The sequence below is a fragment of the Catharus ustulatus genome, chromosome 3 (genome assembly GCF_009819885.2).
Source record: "Catharus ustulatus isolate bCatUst1 chromosome 3, bCatUst1.pri.v2, whole genome shotgun sequence".
Taxonomy (NCBI): Eukaryota; Metazoa; Chordata; class Aves; order Passeriformes; family Turdidae; genus Catharus; species Catharus ustulatus.
In genome coordinates, this window is record NC_046223.1 from 31,640,703 (window position 1) to 31,653,206 (window position 12,504).

At 38.9% G+C, this 12,504-nt stretch overlaps 1 protein-coding gene across 1 annotated transcript in view; it reads left to right on the forward strand.

Moving 5' to 3' along the window:
* KCNK5 (potassium two pore domain channel subfamily K member 5) overlaps positions 1 to 11,457 on the forward strand; it is a 35,094-nt gene extending 23,637 nt beyond the window's left edge. The window contains exons 2-5 of the mRNA XM_033056013.2: positions 2,516 to 2,627; positions 4,038 to 4,204; positions 5,315 to 5,483; positions 6,293 to 11,457. Of these exons, the coding sequence (XP_032911904.1) occupies positions 2,516 to 2,627; positions 4,038 to 4,204; positions 5,315 to 5,483; positions 6,293 to 7,107 (1,263 nt within the window). The 3' untranslated portion in view covers positions 7,108 to 11,457. The remainder of the gene's footprint in view (positions 1 to 2,515; positions 2,628 to 4,037; positions 4,205 to 5,314; positions 5,484 to 6,292) is intronic.
* The last annotated feature ends 1,047 nt before the right edge of the window (positions 11,458 to 12,504 follow it).

Genomic DNA, 12,504 nt, shown 5'->3' on the forward strand with positions numbered 1-12,504 from the left:
ATTAAAGTCTAACACATTTGCCAAGCAAAAAAAATAAACATGTTTGCAGTTCAGTTGTATAGTGTCCAGTCACTTTTTTTTTTGTTTTGTTTTAAGCCAAAATCTTTAATTATTTCAGTATGGGCAAAAGTTATGCTGCTCGGAAAGCAGCTACATATTTCCCACAGCACCAAAGCTATCTAAGTATGTTTTGTGACCATCTTTGTTCCTGCAGTGGGGATGCATATAAAAGACTGAACTGTAGATCATAGATATTTCTGTGCTAATAGCCAATAGCTGTATGCAAATAGGGACAGGAAGAGGGTGTCAGCTGTGTCTGGAGAATTAATTATCTGTGGTTCACTATACCAAACTTGTAGAGCTGGCCATCTCCCCCAAAAATGTTAGCTACCTGGCTGTGAAGGGCAGCTGTGTGCCACTCAGTCCAGCAGCTTCTTCCCCTCAGATCTGGGCCCTCTTTAGACCTCCAGACCACAAATCCTGGCAGGTCTTGACATAATTGTATGTACTGGGAAACTGAGCTCATCAGGTCAGGCCAAGTGGATTAATGCAATGAGATAATGGCCCATGACAATGGGAGCGGATAGTTCACTGGGTCTCTTGGAGATAACTTGCTTTGTGAGGAAACAACAACTAAAAAAAATCCAAGTCTGCTTACGGAATGGAAAATGACTGGAAAACTGGTGCTTAGTGTAACATTTAGGCAATGGAAGAAGTCAAGGCATTTTTTCAAGAATAATAGATAACAGATGGTGTTTTTCAGGTGATATGGATGTCCTTTGGGACTTTCAGGAAGTTCCTCTGCAGACCATGGCAGAAATGAATGATTGTACTTTGACTGGCTTCTTCTCAGATGAGCCCTTGCAATCTTTTTTTTTTTTTTTTTTTTTTTTTCTGAAAGGTACCATTGTGTGTTTTATTTGCCTACTGTCAGCCTGCCTGTTTTAGGGCTGCTTCTCATTGTACACCATTTTCTCATGATAAGTGAGTGCCTAGTGAGAACTCTGTTCTTTTCTATCCAGAGCCTGCAGGCTATGAAAAGACACTGCATCCAGTTTTACACACACTTTGAGTTTACCAGGAGAAAAAAAAAATCTAGTTCTTTACCTTCATTCACTTTCTTTTATCTTCTGGAACAGCCTGTATGTTGAAAGTGCATTTTTAATTAAATTGTTTGCATCTTGTATATGTACAATACATTCACTTTGAGGGCATTTTTATTACAGTAGGAGGGTGGTGATAAGTAATAAGTCTCAAGAATAATTAAAACCTGTGTTAACTTGTGTATGTTTTCAGTAGTGATTGAACTTCATGTTGAGTCTCTGCTGAGTCCAAGATCAGATCTTAATCAAGTAGAAAAGGAAGGAAAGGGTGATGGGGAAGGAAGAGTTGATTGTAGTTACCTTTATAAGTTCTTGCCAGTTTAAGAGAAACATCACCTGTCATGTTTATTTCTAGAAAACTTTTTTTTAAAGTGTATTACTTTCAATTTTTTTAGATATTTAGCTGCAGGTAGTTTCTATGTTCAACACTTATTGAGGGAGGCATGTAGACAGTGGGTAATGTTGCAAATCAACATTTGGAGATATCTTCACCTTTTTTGTGTATGGGTGTAGCCTCACAGTTTTGTTCAGTGTAAAGACTGAAGGGAAAAAAGCAGAGTAACCTGGTAAGGCTTTAACTGCATCATGATGTGACAGGGTAAAGATTTAAATAGCTAGAGGTTTCCCAGAGAGAATATGGTATCTTTTTGGTTTTTTCCTTTTACTTTGGGGAATAAAAGTGCACTCCGGAATAAGCAAGATGTATGATTTTGATCTGAAACTCTCGCTTTCTGCGCAAAATAGTAATTAGTGCTTTGCATTAATCATGACATACCAGATCCCAGTGTGGGAGAAGAAAAGGACATTCAAGGACAGTGATTGGAGTCCTGTTGCATAAAAAACAGGAAAAACTGTGAAAAAATGTTGATTTCTCTGTCTTTGAAGAGCACGGTTTTACCATTTGCTTGTAGATGGTTTGACTTTGGTAGAGACAGCAGGTAAATTAACATGAATCACATGAACTTTGCCAAGAATTCTATGACATTCATACCCCAGTCAAGCTGAGGCATGTAACAGTGTTTTGAAATGGATAGTAGTTCTGAAGATGTCCCTAATATTAAACCAAATTCAAGATCTGCACTGTAGATTAAGTGCTAGTTTAGTCTGCAGGAGTGTTATTTGCTCTCTGGAAGAGATCCATTTGTTTTAAACTTGTAAGTCAAGCAAAAGTTTATCTAATTAAAACTCCCTACTGAAATGTCAGAGCACCTGCATTAGTTTTTCTTATGTGAAGCAAGTTGTCAGTATTTCATAAAATTATTGTTAGGGAATGTACTGGACTAGCCTTCACAAAATACTCAAGAGATTATTTTGAACGTATAACCTAAGGGGGAAAACCTGAGAGGGACAGACACATTTCTTTTTCAAGCTGGTAGGATTTTACAAGATTGATTGTTACTTTGTCCTTACAGATTGTGTCAGAGGCTGATGGACAGGGGGTTGCCATCACTGGGAACAATACTTTCAACAACTGGAATTGGCCTAATGCTGTGATCTTTGCTGCTACTGTGATCACTACAATCGGTAAATATTTACTATGTCAACCTTCCTAGCTGTAGTTTTCTGTAGGCTCTACTGTGTTTGTACTCTCCCATTTCTGTGTCAAGGTAGCCACCAAATAAAGTCTCTGTGGTTGGAGCTGCCTAAAGTACGTGTTCACCTGCAGATTCACAGAGGAAAAAAACAAGGGTTTTGGCACTCTCTGTGTGTGTACAGAAGAGAAAAGTGTGTCTTTCCAATAAGTAATGGAATAAAGGTGCTGTTGGAGTTGGCTGGTGTCATTCCAGTTTCATTGATTCATGCACTTAAATTTCCAAATCATAAAATTCCAAAACAAACGTGTAACAAAGCGTTCCATTAAACTAATATCTAAAGCAAGTGCATATGAGGTTTTTGGATTTCTGTCATGTTACACACACACGTACTCTTGAGCTACTAGTAAATTATCAGTTTTTCTGGCTTGGAGAACTAACTAGACTTTTTGTCCACCTCTTAAAAATCAGGTAAAGCAGAACTGTTGCTTTTTAAATATCACTACTGATTTGTGCTTGTAAGACCCTCTGCACTGGAAGACTTCTTCCTCCTGTAATATATAGGCTTTCAGAATTCAACATCATTTGCCTTCTGCTTCTACAGAAAAATCTTTTCTACATGGTGCTGTTACATACTTGTTGCACCTACAATACAAAAAAAAGGAGTACAAAATAATCAAAGAGGACTGAATGTAGAAGTATTACTGTTAAACCATATGCAGTGCTGTGGTTTTCTTTATTATTTAAAATTCACAATACCCAGCTTATAATATGAAACTTATGAAAAAATGTTGAAGTCAATGACACACCTAAATAAGAAAACTCTGTCAGAAATTCAGAAAATAGGCTGCTGATTTTAGAGCCTGAATCTGTAATGTCCTGTTGGGTTCTGTGACCAGCAAAGAACTAAATTCCTTTGAAATATCTTGCACTTACTTGCCTTGCACTTAACCTACAAGCTCTTACCTTGCAAAGGTATCAGGTCACAAGTTAAATGTGTATAGTGGATGTTTCATCTAGGAGCTAGCTTCAGGATGAATTTTGAGTTTCATTACATAAAATTAAATCAGTCAAGTTTTAACAGTGCTGCTTAAGATTGGAGCAACATATTAGAAGTTATGAGATTAGCTTTATTTTCTATTTATCCCATCTTGTCCAGAAGAAGGTGCACAAAATCTAAGGAACACTTAAAGTGCAGTAACGGAATACGTGTTTGTTAGAGTAGACTTGGAAGGCATCCAGTTTCAGAAGATGAGCAGCTGGAGTAAACTAAATCCCTTTTAGATGGTGAGTTAAGGAGCGCCCAACACAGTGGGAGCCCAGAGAGTGTTATTTTGTGCACAGGTAGAGCTGCCTTGAATTCTCTTCAAGAACACACGGAGGACATTCTTATCTCTTTCAGGTTACGGAAATGTTTCCCCAAAGACGCATGCTGGGCGTCTCTTCTGCATATTTTATGGGCTTTTTGGAGTCCCTCTCTGCTTGACGTGGATCAGTGCTCTGGGGAAATTCTTTGGAGGACGTGCCAAGAGGCTGGGCCAGTTTCTGACGAAAAGAGGAGTAAGCCTGGTAAGCCCTTACTTGTTTACCCTTGGACTGTGTAGTGTCGATGCATGAACTAAGCTTACACTTCTTAACTTGCCTGCTTATCTTGTAGTAAATGAACATTTGCACTAATACAGATTTTCCCAAATGTTGTTGCAATGAAAGAAATGAAAGAGGAATGGGGTCCGATGTATTAGTTCTGCAAGAAGTTTAGCAAAATGAGGTCTCATACAAACCTTTGGTACTTCTTCTTATATTGAAGAACTTTAAGGCTTAAGAAGAACATGAGGCTGTTTCACAGACATTTCATTAAAGCTCTTCAGGCACAGAAAAGAAATTAAGCTGTCCTGCTTGGCTCCCACCTGCCTGCGTGCTGGCACGAATATTTCCTGCTGGGCAACGAACGTACCTCAAAACAATATTTTGTTCTGAGTTACTGGCTTTTGGGTTTTTGTTTGTGGCATTTTGTTGAGTTTTTGGTGATGGTTTGTGTGGGTTTCTTTCTCCCCCTTCCTCCCTTCCCCATTGCAAGTGAATTCTCAGTTCTAACTCTGCACAGAAATGGGAGTCATAGTGCCTGGAGGGCACTGGGACTGCTTTAGGTCCTGGTTTCAGAATCAGAGCAAGAAATTTCTTGGGTTTGCACCTGAGAAAAAAGTACGAAAAATAACAGTGAAATGCATGTATATGTGCATGTTTGCACAGAGGTTGACATGAGTGGCAAAGGGAGGGAAACAGAAATAGGAGAGAAACACCTTAAAATGCTTCTGATCTTCTATATTCAAATGAGTAAAAGGAAAATTAGATGTACTGATGGCTTTTTAGACTAGAGTGCTATGTCTGTATCCCAGGCCAGTTAATAAAATACCAGGGACTCCTTAAACTCTTCCAAGAGCATGAAAGAAAACTATGAGCAATTAATCTTTTTTGAGCAAACAGTTGTAAAAATAGGGGATTCTGCCTAAAGGGAAAAAAAAAAGGCGTATTTACTTTAGTCACTTTTTGTGACTTTTAATTGTGGTAGCTAAACTGTTAGCACAAAACTGAAATATCTGGTATGTCAGATGATTCTTGGTGCAATGGGTGGGGGAAAAAATTGAGATCTTTTCCTGACTTTTTGTTTTTTCTTCACAGAGGAAAGCCCAAATTACATGCACGGCTATTTTCATTGTTTGGGGTGTCTTGGTCCATCTGGTTATTCCTCCCTTTGTCTTCATGGTAACTGAAGGATGGAATTACATTGAAGGCCTCTATTTCTCATTCATCACTATCACCACCATAGGATTTGGAGATTTTGTTGCTGGTCAGTAATTGTATTTTATGTATTATTTCATTACATGCATAATGTGGCAATTCTACTTCCAAACTTAATTTGAAAAGCTTTTCCAGCACATTTTGCAGGATAGAAAATTCTTTTAATGCTGGGTATTGATCCAATGGACTAGATCTGGCTCTTCACTATTGGTGTAGACATCTAAGGCCTTTATTGGGTTAATTTTGCAGCCAGGTTCTAGAGTCCATAAGACTTTCTGGTGCCCCAGGTCTGTATTTCAGGCAAGGAGCTACCCTGCCCACCCTGCTAGTTGTGCACCTTTGAATGGGATCCAGTATAGCAGGATGTGTAGGCATTGGGCAATGCTTTCTACACCTGCCTAAGAAGTAATCAGTGGGGAATCCTGAGCATATTCCTCTCTCCCTCCTAAAGCTCTTCTTTCTCTAAAATCCACTGTTATGTTCAGCACTTTGGTCCTCATAAGTGGAACTCTGAATCTTTTAGTCAAGAGAGGTACTTATATATACATACTTCAGTGGCAACAAGAAGACTTGCAATTTTCAAACAGGAAAATGTTCACTTTTATATCTTATAAGGGGAGGATAAATATACTTCATTTTTATTTTGTTAGTCCAGTGGTCAGAATACGTGGGGCCATGGAAGTGGAAGATGTGGGTTCAACTTTTTCTTTCATTTCCCTACTCTCTACCTCTCTGGCCAGTGTTCAAATAACAAGGCTCTTTTAATGAGAAAGACAGCAGTTCTCAGGGTCATAACTTCAAAGGTTTATCAGCTGTGAGTCTTCTTTCAGTAATGTTTTTGTTTCTGATTTCCTGTAGGTGTAAATCCAGATGCAAACTATCATGCGCTTTACCGATATTTTGTGGAGTTATGGATCTACCTGGGACTAGCTTGGCTCTCACTCTTTGTTAACTGGAAGGTCAGTATGTTTGTGGAAGTCCACAAAGCAATCAAGAAACGGAGGAAAAAAAGAAAAGAGTCATTTGACAACCATCCTCGGTCTAAAAAACCCCTTCAAATGGGTACCTCAAAGGATGTCAACATTTTCAGCTTTCTTTCAAAGAAGGAAGAGACCTACAATGACCTTATAAAGCAAATTGGGAAGAAGGCCCTGAAGACAAGCAATGACAAAATGATTATAGTGGAAAATGCCAAACAAATGAATGCCAGTATAGATGTACAGGTGACTTACACAAAGACAGAGTCATTTGAGTATGATGAGGCTTCTCTGGACATTCAAAATGGTCACGTACTGAGACCGCTCCATGACAAACGTATTGGAGACAGCCCTATAGAAGGAACCATGTTCGTGAACCAGCTGGACAGGATTAGTGAAGAAGAGGGTGAAGTGTGGGATTCCAGAGACTATCGACCCTTAATATTTGAGAATGCCAATATAACATTTGTAAATGAAGATGATGATGAAGAGGAAGATATCTCAGATGATGAGGAAACGTCAAAATCCTCTATGGATGATAATCTTGTAGAGGAATCTGAAACTGCAAAAAAACTGGTAAAATTCCCATCCTCTGATGAATCTACCTTTACCAATAATGAGCTAGAACTTTCTGTGCCTTATGAACAACTGATGAATGAATATAATACAGTAAGCAATGTGAAGGCTGCTACGTGAAGAATGCTGGACAATGGTTTTCCAAAAGTGGTCAATGCATATTGAACACAGAGCAAGGAGAAAAGTAGGTTTGCAATTTCTCCTGTCTCTTTGAGAACAAAAGCAAGTCCCAAACTAAGAAACTCCAACGTCCTTTTCCCATCCTAAGTTGGCTTCTGAGCCCGTCAGCTTTGCTTTTCTGAAAGACTTGTAAAATAACAGTTGAATTTGGAGTCCCGCTCCTTCCTTGGATTTTATGGTTCTTGAACAAAATAGAAAAGACTAGTTAATACACTGGATCTGCTCTGAGTTCATGCATTTCACTGAACAAATATTCTGGGAGTGTAGCTATACTGTTGCAAGACTGTTTTGGGCATCAGATATGTTCGGTTACTCCATTAGCCTTTCACCTCTGAAAACTTGGATTTGAATCCTGTGTTTATCACAAATGAAATCAAGGGGATTGCCCATTGTTAAGTTGTTACCACCAAAAGTACAGCGCTAGCACGCTGTACTTAATGAGGAACTTTGGATGGAATGCCAGGACACACAGACCTGAGCTGAGGTGTGCTGGTAGACTGAGAAGGAAGCTTCTGAAACATCTCTGTAGTGCTTGTCAAATTATAGTGAATTCTAATTACATAAATAAAATACTAAAATTAATAGTTCCAAAGGAATGGATCAAGAAGGAGCCCTCTAACAAGGAAGAATCATCTGGGATGAAGCTCGCCAGTTGGGCTGCTAAGCTGCACATCAGCCCCAGACTGTCAGAGTAAAGTGAATGGAAGACTGATTAAAGTGTGTATGAGCACAAGCAGGATGCAATGAACTTTTTTAGTGTTGAAAGTGTCCTTCCACTGTCCATTTCCTAAAGGAAATACTTGAATGAACCTTATACAGTATCTGTGTACAGGTGAAGTTTTATTGACACTGTTCTTCTTAGGAAAAAATCACCTTGAGAAGCACAGATATTCTTCAAATGCCCTAATGCCTGTTAGAAGGGACCTGTAGCACTGCTGCTGATCTGGGCAGTAGTGTGTTAGTCAGTATTGTCGTTTGATGTTCCTCCCTGCCTTGGTACTTCAGACATGACTTGAATGGGAGATGATTCTTGAAACAGTTGATTAAACTTTGTATATTTTTTTGGTTGTTTTTAGAGTTTGACCTATGTGCATATACAATGGTTATTCTATCCCACTTGATAGAAGGTTGGGCAGTATCAAACCTTGGGCAAACTGAGATGTTATCAAGTGACTTCAGGCCATAAGGCACTTTTTTTAGAAGGAACTTTGGCTCTAAGCTTCTAAAAGTATTATCTTTTGACTTGGAGATGGGCTACTCACTAGAAGGAAACGTGTTCATAACATGTATGTCCAAATTGTTTTGGCTACAAAGAAATTTTACCATGGTTTTATTTTTCTTTCTTTTTCTATATCTATACATTAACCCTGACAACTCTTTCAAATGAGGCTCTTGATTATATGCTGGCAAAAGGTACTGACTTCAATTTTATCCAATATACTTGGAACAGAAAATAGCCAAGACCTTTAAACCTTAACACGTCAGGTTCTGCTTATCTGTTTGGTTTTAGAGTATTTAAGTCATTCTGGTATGTCTGCAAGTTTCCAGAGTTCAGCAAACAGTTAAATGTTGTCTCAGTCTCATTTTCAGTGTAATGCTGGCAGACTCACTAAGAAGACCTTATGGAACCTTACAATACTAATCTTAAATTTCTGGCTATTTCTGATAACTACAAAGACTTACTGCAGCTTCAGTTGCTGGCCTGTTCCACAGAAAGAGGAGGATATATGGGGAGCTGGTACTCTGGGTGGGTAGCCTTTAGATGGGAAGTTCTGAAGTTACCTACTCTGATAACAGTAAGGGAAGAAAAGGGACTGTCTTTACTATTCTGTTTCTTTCCTAGAATTTTCCACATATATGACATTTTTTCAAATAGAATGTGAACACAATGGCCAAATTGTGGCCAACTTGCATCCACCTCTGTTATACTAAGCAACATAATTTGATTTGTATTTAATCTGCAATTTATGGTAGTGTTGTTGAAGAGAGATTCTCATTTGTAATCAAATTTTATTGTATTTATGCTATTTGGAGCAGGGGTGGCTGGATGAATTTGACTTGCATCTGAACAGGAAAGAGGGAGAGGCCATATCAAGATGATTCTTACTTACTTCTAGTAAAATACCTTAATCCCCACTCTTCTAAAATTACTCCAAGCCCTTCAGGTTTTTGTATCTGAAGGGCTGTGGTTGACAGCTGTACTTTATAACTGTTAAGAAATGTTAGGTAGGATTATGTGCATATGTGCAGGATGCTTGTGTAGTCAGTTTAGCCTGCTCTTTTTTTTTAACATTTTTTGTTTTAAAAAATCCACACTAACTTAAAAGAAAATGAGAAAGCACTCCATATAGCTTTCGTTGTCCTCCAACTTGTCTTCCATTACTGATGCAAAGATCAAAGTTTAACTAACAGCTAGAAAGCTACAGGACACAAGGAAAGAAAAGACTTTCAGCAAGTGTGTGGAATGGAAAAGCATAGTCCAATCTTCATTTAAAAAACAAGACAAAAAATAAAGAAAAAATTCTCTTTAATACTGAAATAATACAACCCAGACACTTGGCTGGGCTGCTTTGATTGGGAGGGGATGTTGCACACTGGAACCCAGACTGTATTCTGCGTAGCGAAGTGCACTTGTACGCCAGAGCTGAGAATAGATGGGATCTGTTTCATATTATCAAGCTAGATGTGGCTCTCTGGCCTTTCCCAGTGTAGTCAGCATAGACTGTAAGTCTGCATAATAAGTATCGTGGGATTTAAAGTAATAGTTTGAATTTATTAAAACAAAGTACAATATTCCCAGTTTTTCGGGGAAACATGATCACACCTCACAAAACTGTTCTCAAGATATCCCACCATGTGCCTTAATGTAATCTTAACACTGGGAAAAAATTCCGCTTTACACAGGGGCCAACAGAATTGGTCTCGTTAAGCCCTACATGTTTCAGGGTTTTGGAGGGGTTTAGTTGGTGCATAGCTTTCATAGTGGCTCTCTCCAAAAAGCCGAACCATTCCCAGGGTTTTTAAAATTATGGTGCCATCTCATAAGTGCCGAAGTGCTAAACAAGACAGCTTTTTGCCTGCCTGTCTTCCATATCTTGAGAAAAGCAGCTGCCTGGGGGATCTAAACTAATGTCATTCTGCCTTCAGATTTATAAGTAGTGACTTAGAGGGGTGTCCAGGCTGGAATTTGTTCTATTCAGCTCCAAAAGTGTCTCTTGAATGAATTCCCCAGTGCTACCTGGTTATGTCTTGTAGTTATTTCAATTATTTGGTCAATCTGGAAACATTTTCTTTGGATGCCAGTTGATTTCATTTGGCTAACTAATAATGTTAACAGTTTTCTTAAAGCTGTGGTATTTGTTCTATAGGTGAGACAGATCTCTTCCTGGAAAGAGAGAAAAGGGGGATTTTTAAACGAGGAAAAAGCTTAAAAGCATGTATAAGGAAGGGATGGAATAGCAGTGAAAACTCTTCTTTCTAGCTATTGCCTACAAGTAGTTTTTATTTCCAGCCACATCATGTGAAAGATGGGTTCACTTACTAATTTTGCCAGGATGAGCCAGTACTTTCAATTTTATTCTTTTTTTCAAAAATTAAATCCTGAAACGTGACCATGGAAGTCTGTTCCTGCAAAAAGCCTTTTAAGTGCTATAAGACTATGTGACTGCATTCTTCATGACATTGTTGTGATGCTTCTTGGGTTTGTGTTGTGCTATTGAAGGCTGTTTTTCCTAGAAGGGCATCACTTGCAGATACCTGTCTCACATCAGGAAGCCTGACACATCTGATACACTGGTACGAAGTCACTGAGGAAATACAAGATCGGAGTGTTGAATTTTTCTGAACTAAGGATTTGTGAATCTGTTGCTGGCAATGGATATCACAAAGCACGCAGAATTAAAACCAGGCTGATAACAGATCCATGGTAACACAGCTGTATATGCAAAGATTTTATTTTTCCTCCAGTTGATCTGGGAGAGTGTGTAGAGATAGATGAGGAGAGCAAAAAGCAATATGTCTGTTGACTAAACAAAAGAACTTTGTAGACATGTAATTTTTGTGCCTCGTGGGATTTGATCCATTTGTGATGGATTTAACTTTTAAAAATTAGCTTGTCTTTCATACAGCTTTTGACATTTGTGTAGTTCTGACCTTATCACTCCATAATATGCCTGTCTGTCTGTTCTTTGTTGCTGATTGTCACTGGAATCACACTGTATGTAAATATTTGCTAAGTCTTTGTAAAATGTAATTTATTTTAATATTTTGCAATAAAAAATGTACAATTTATCCTCTCTGTCATGAGAAGAATGGCAATCAATATTTCTTTTTACAACTACCTACACTCGTAATGCACCTTACAGATGAGACTGGTCCTGGCCCAAAGAGCTGGAAGGTAAAGAGCCAAAAATACAAGTTCTTTTATGCAGGCAGATGCCTGAACTTGTGTGGGGTATTGATGACTTCAGTTCAATGGCATCTGGTCTTCAATTAGATACAGCATAGCAAAGTATTATTCAATGTGGATTTTGGACAGCTGTTGGGAAATAAACTGAAGTTTATTTTAAGGGCTGTGTTTTATCAGTGCACTGCTTTTAAAGAAGATGCACAGAGATGGGAAGTGTTGGAATTAGTCAGTACTGTGATAAAATAAAATGGACATTTATGACTGGTATCTGAATCTCATGCCAGAACTATTAAAATATCTGAGTAGCTGTTTATGAATTTTCGCAGTATTTCTAGTAGCAATGCTCACCATTTTTTAGGCTAGATGTATCTGCAGTCCTTCAGTCCCGGCAGTTCCTTTGGCAAATAGCTAACTACCTGCCTTAACAAGCAGCAAAATGTGACTTGGTGATACCCATGATAGAGATGGAGCCATCTGAAGAAAGTGGGACAACCTCGGCCTGAGGAGGAAGAAACTGAACCTTGGTGTTTAGACAGCTGAGTGGAATTGCTGAGGCACGAGCTAGGAAAGTGAGGAACGCGATGGTCATGGGAATGAAGAGTGGGTGCTGTGGGATTTGAGTGAGTCTATCCAAACTCTGCTTTTCCTTCAGCCACACGACAGGAGCAATGAAGGAGGAAGTGCCTGACTGGTGTCTGATGCCAAAAACAGCCAAAGAGGGAGGTGGCAGCTCCTCATGGAGCTGAGGGCAGCACAGAGCATGGAGTCTGGTACTACCCTGTAATATTTCTATCAGCTCCCAGCAGGTTGGAGACTACTGTTCACCTTCTGCCCTCGGAATGTTAGTAATGTCATTAATTTATAGAGGGGAGGGTAGCACGAAGTAGGAAAACAGGACAAACCTGTATCTGTTACACGCCTGTTCTTAT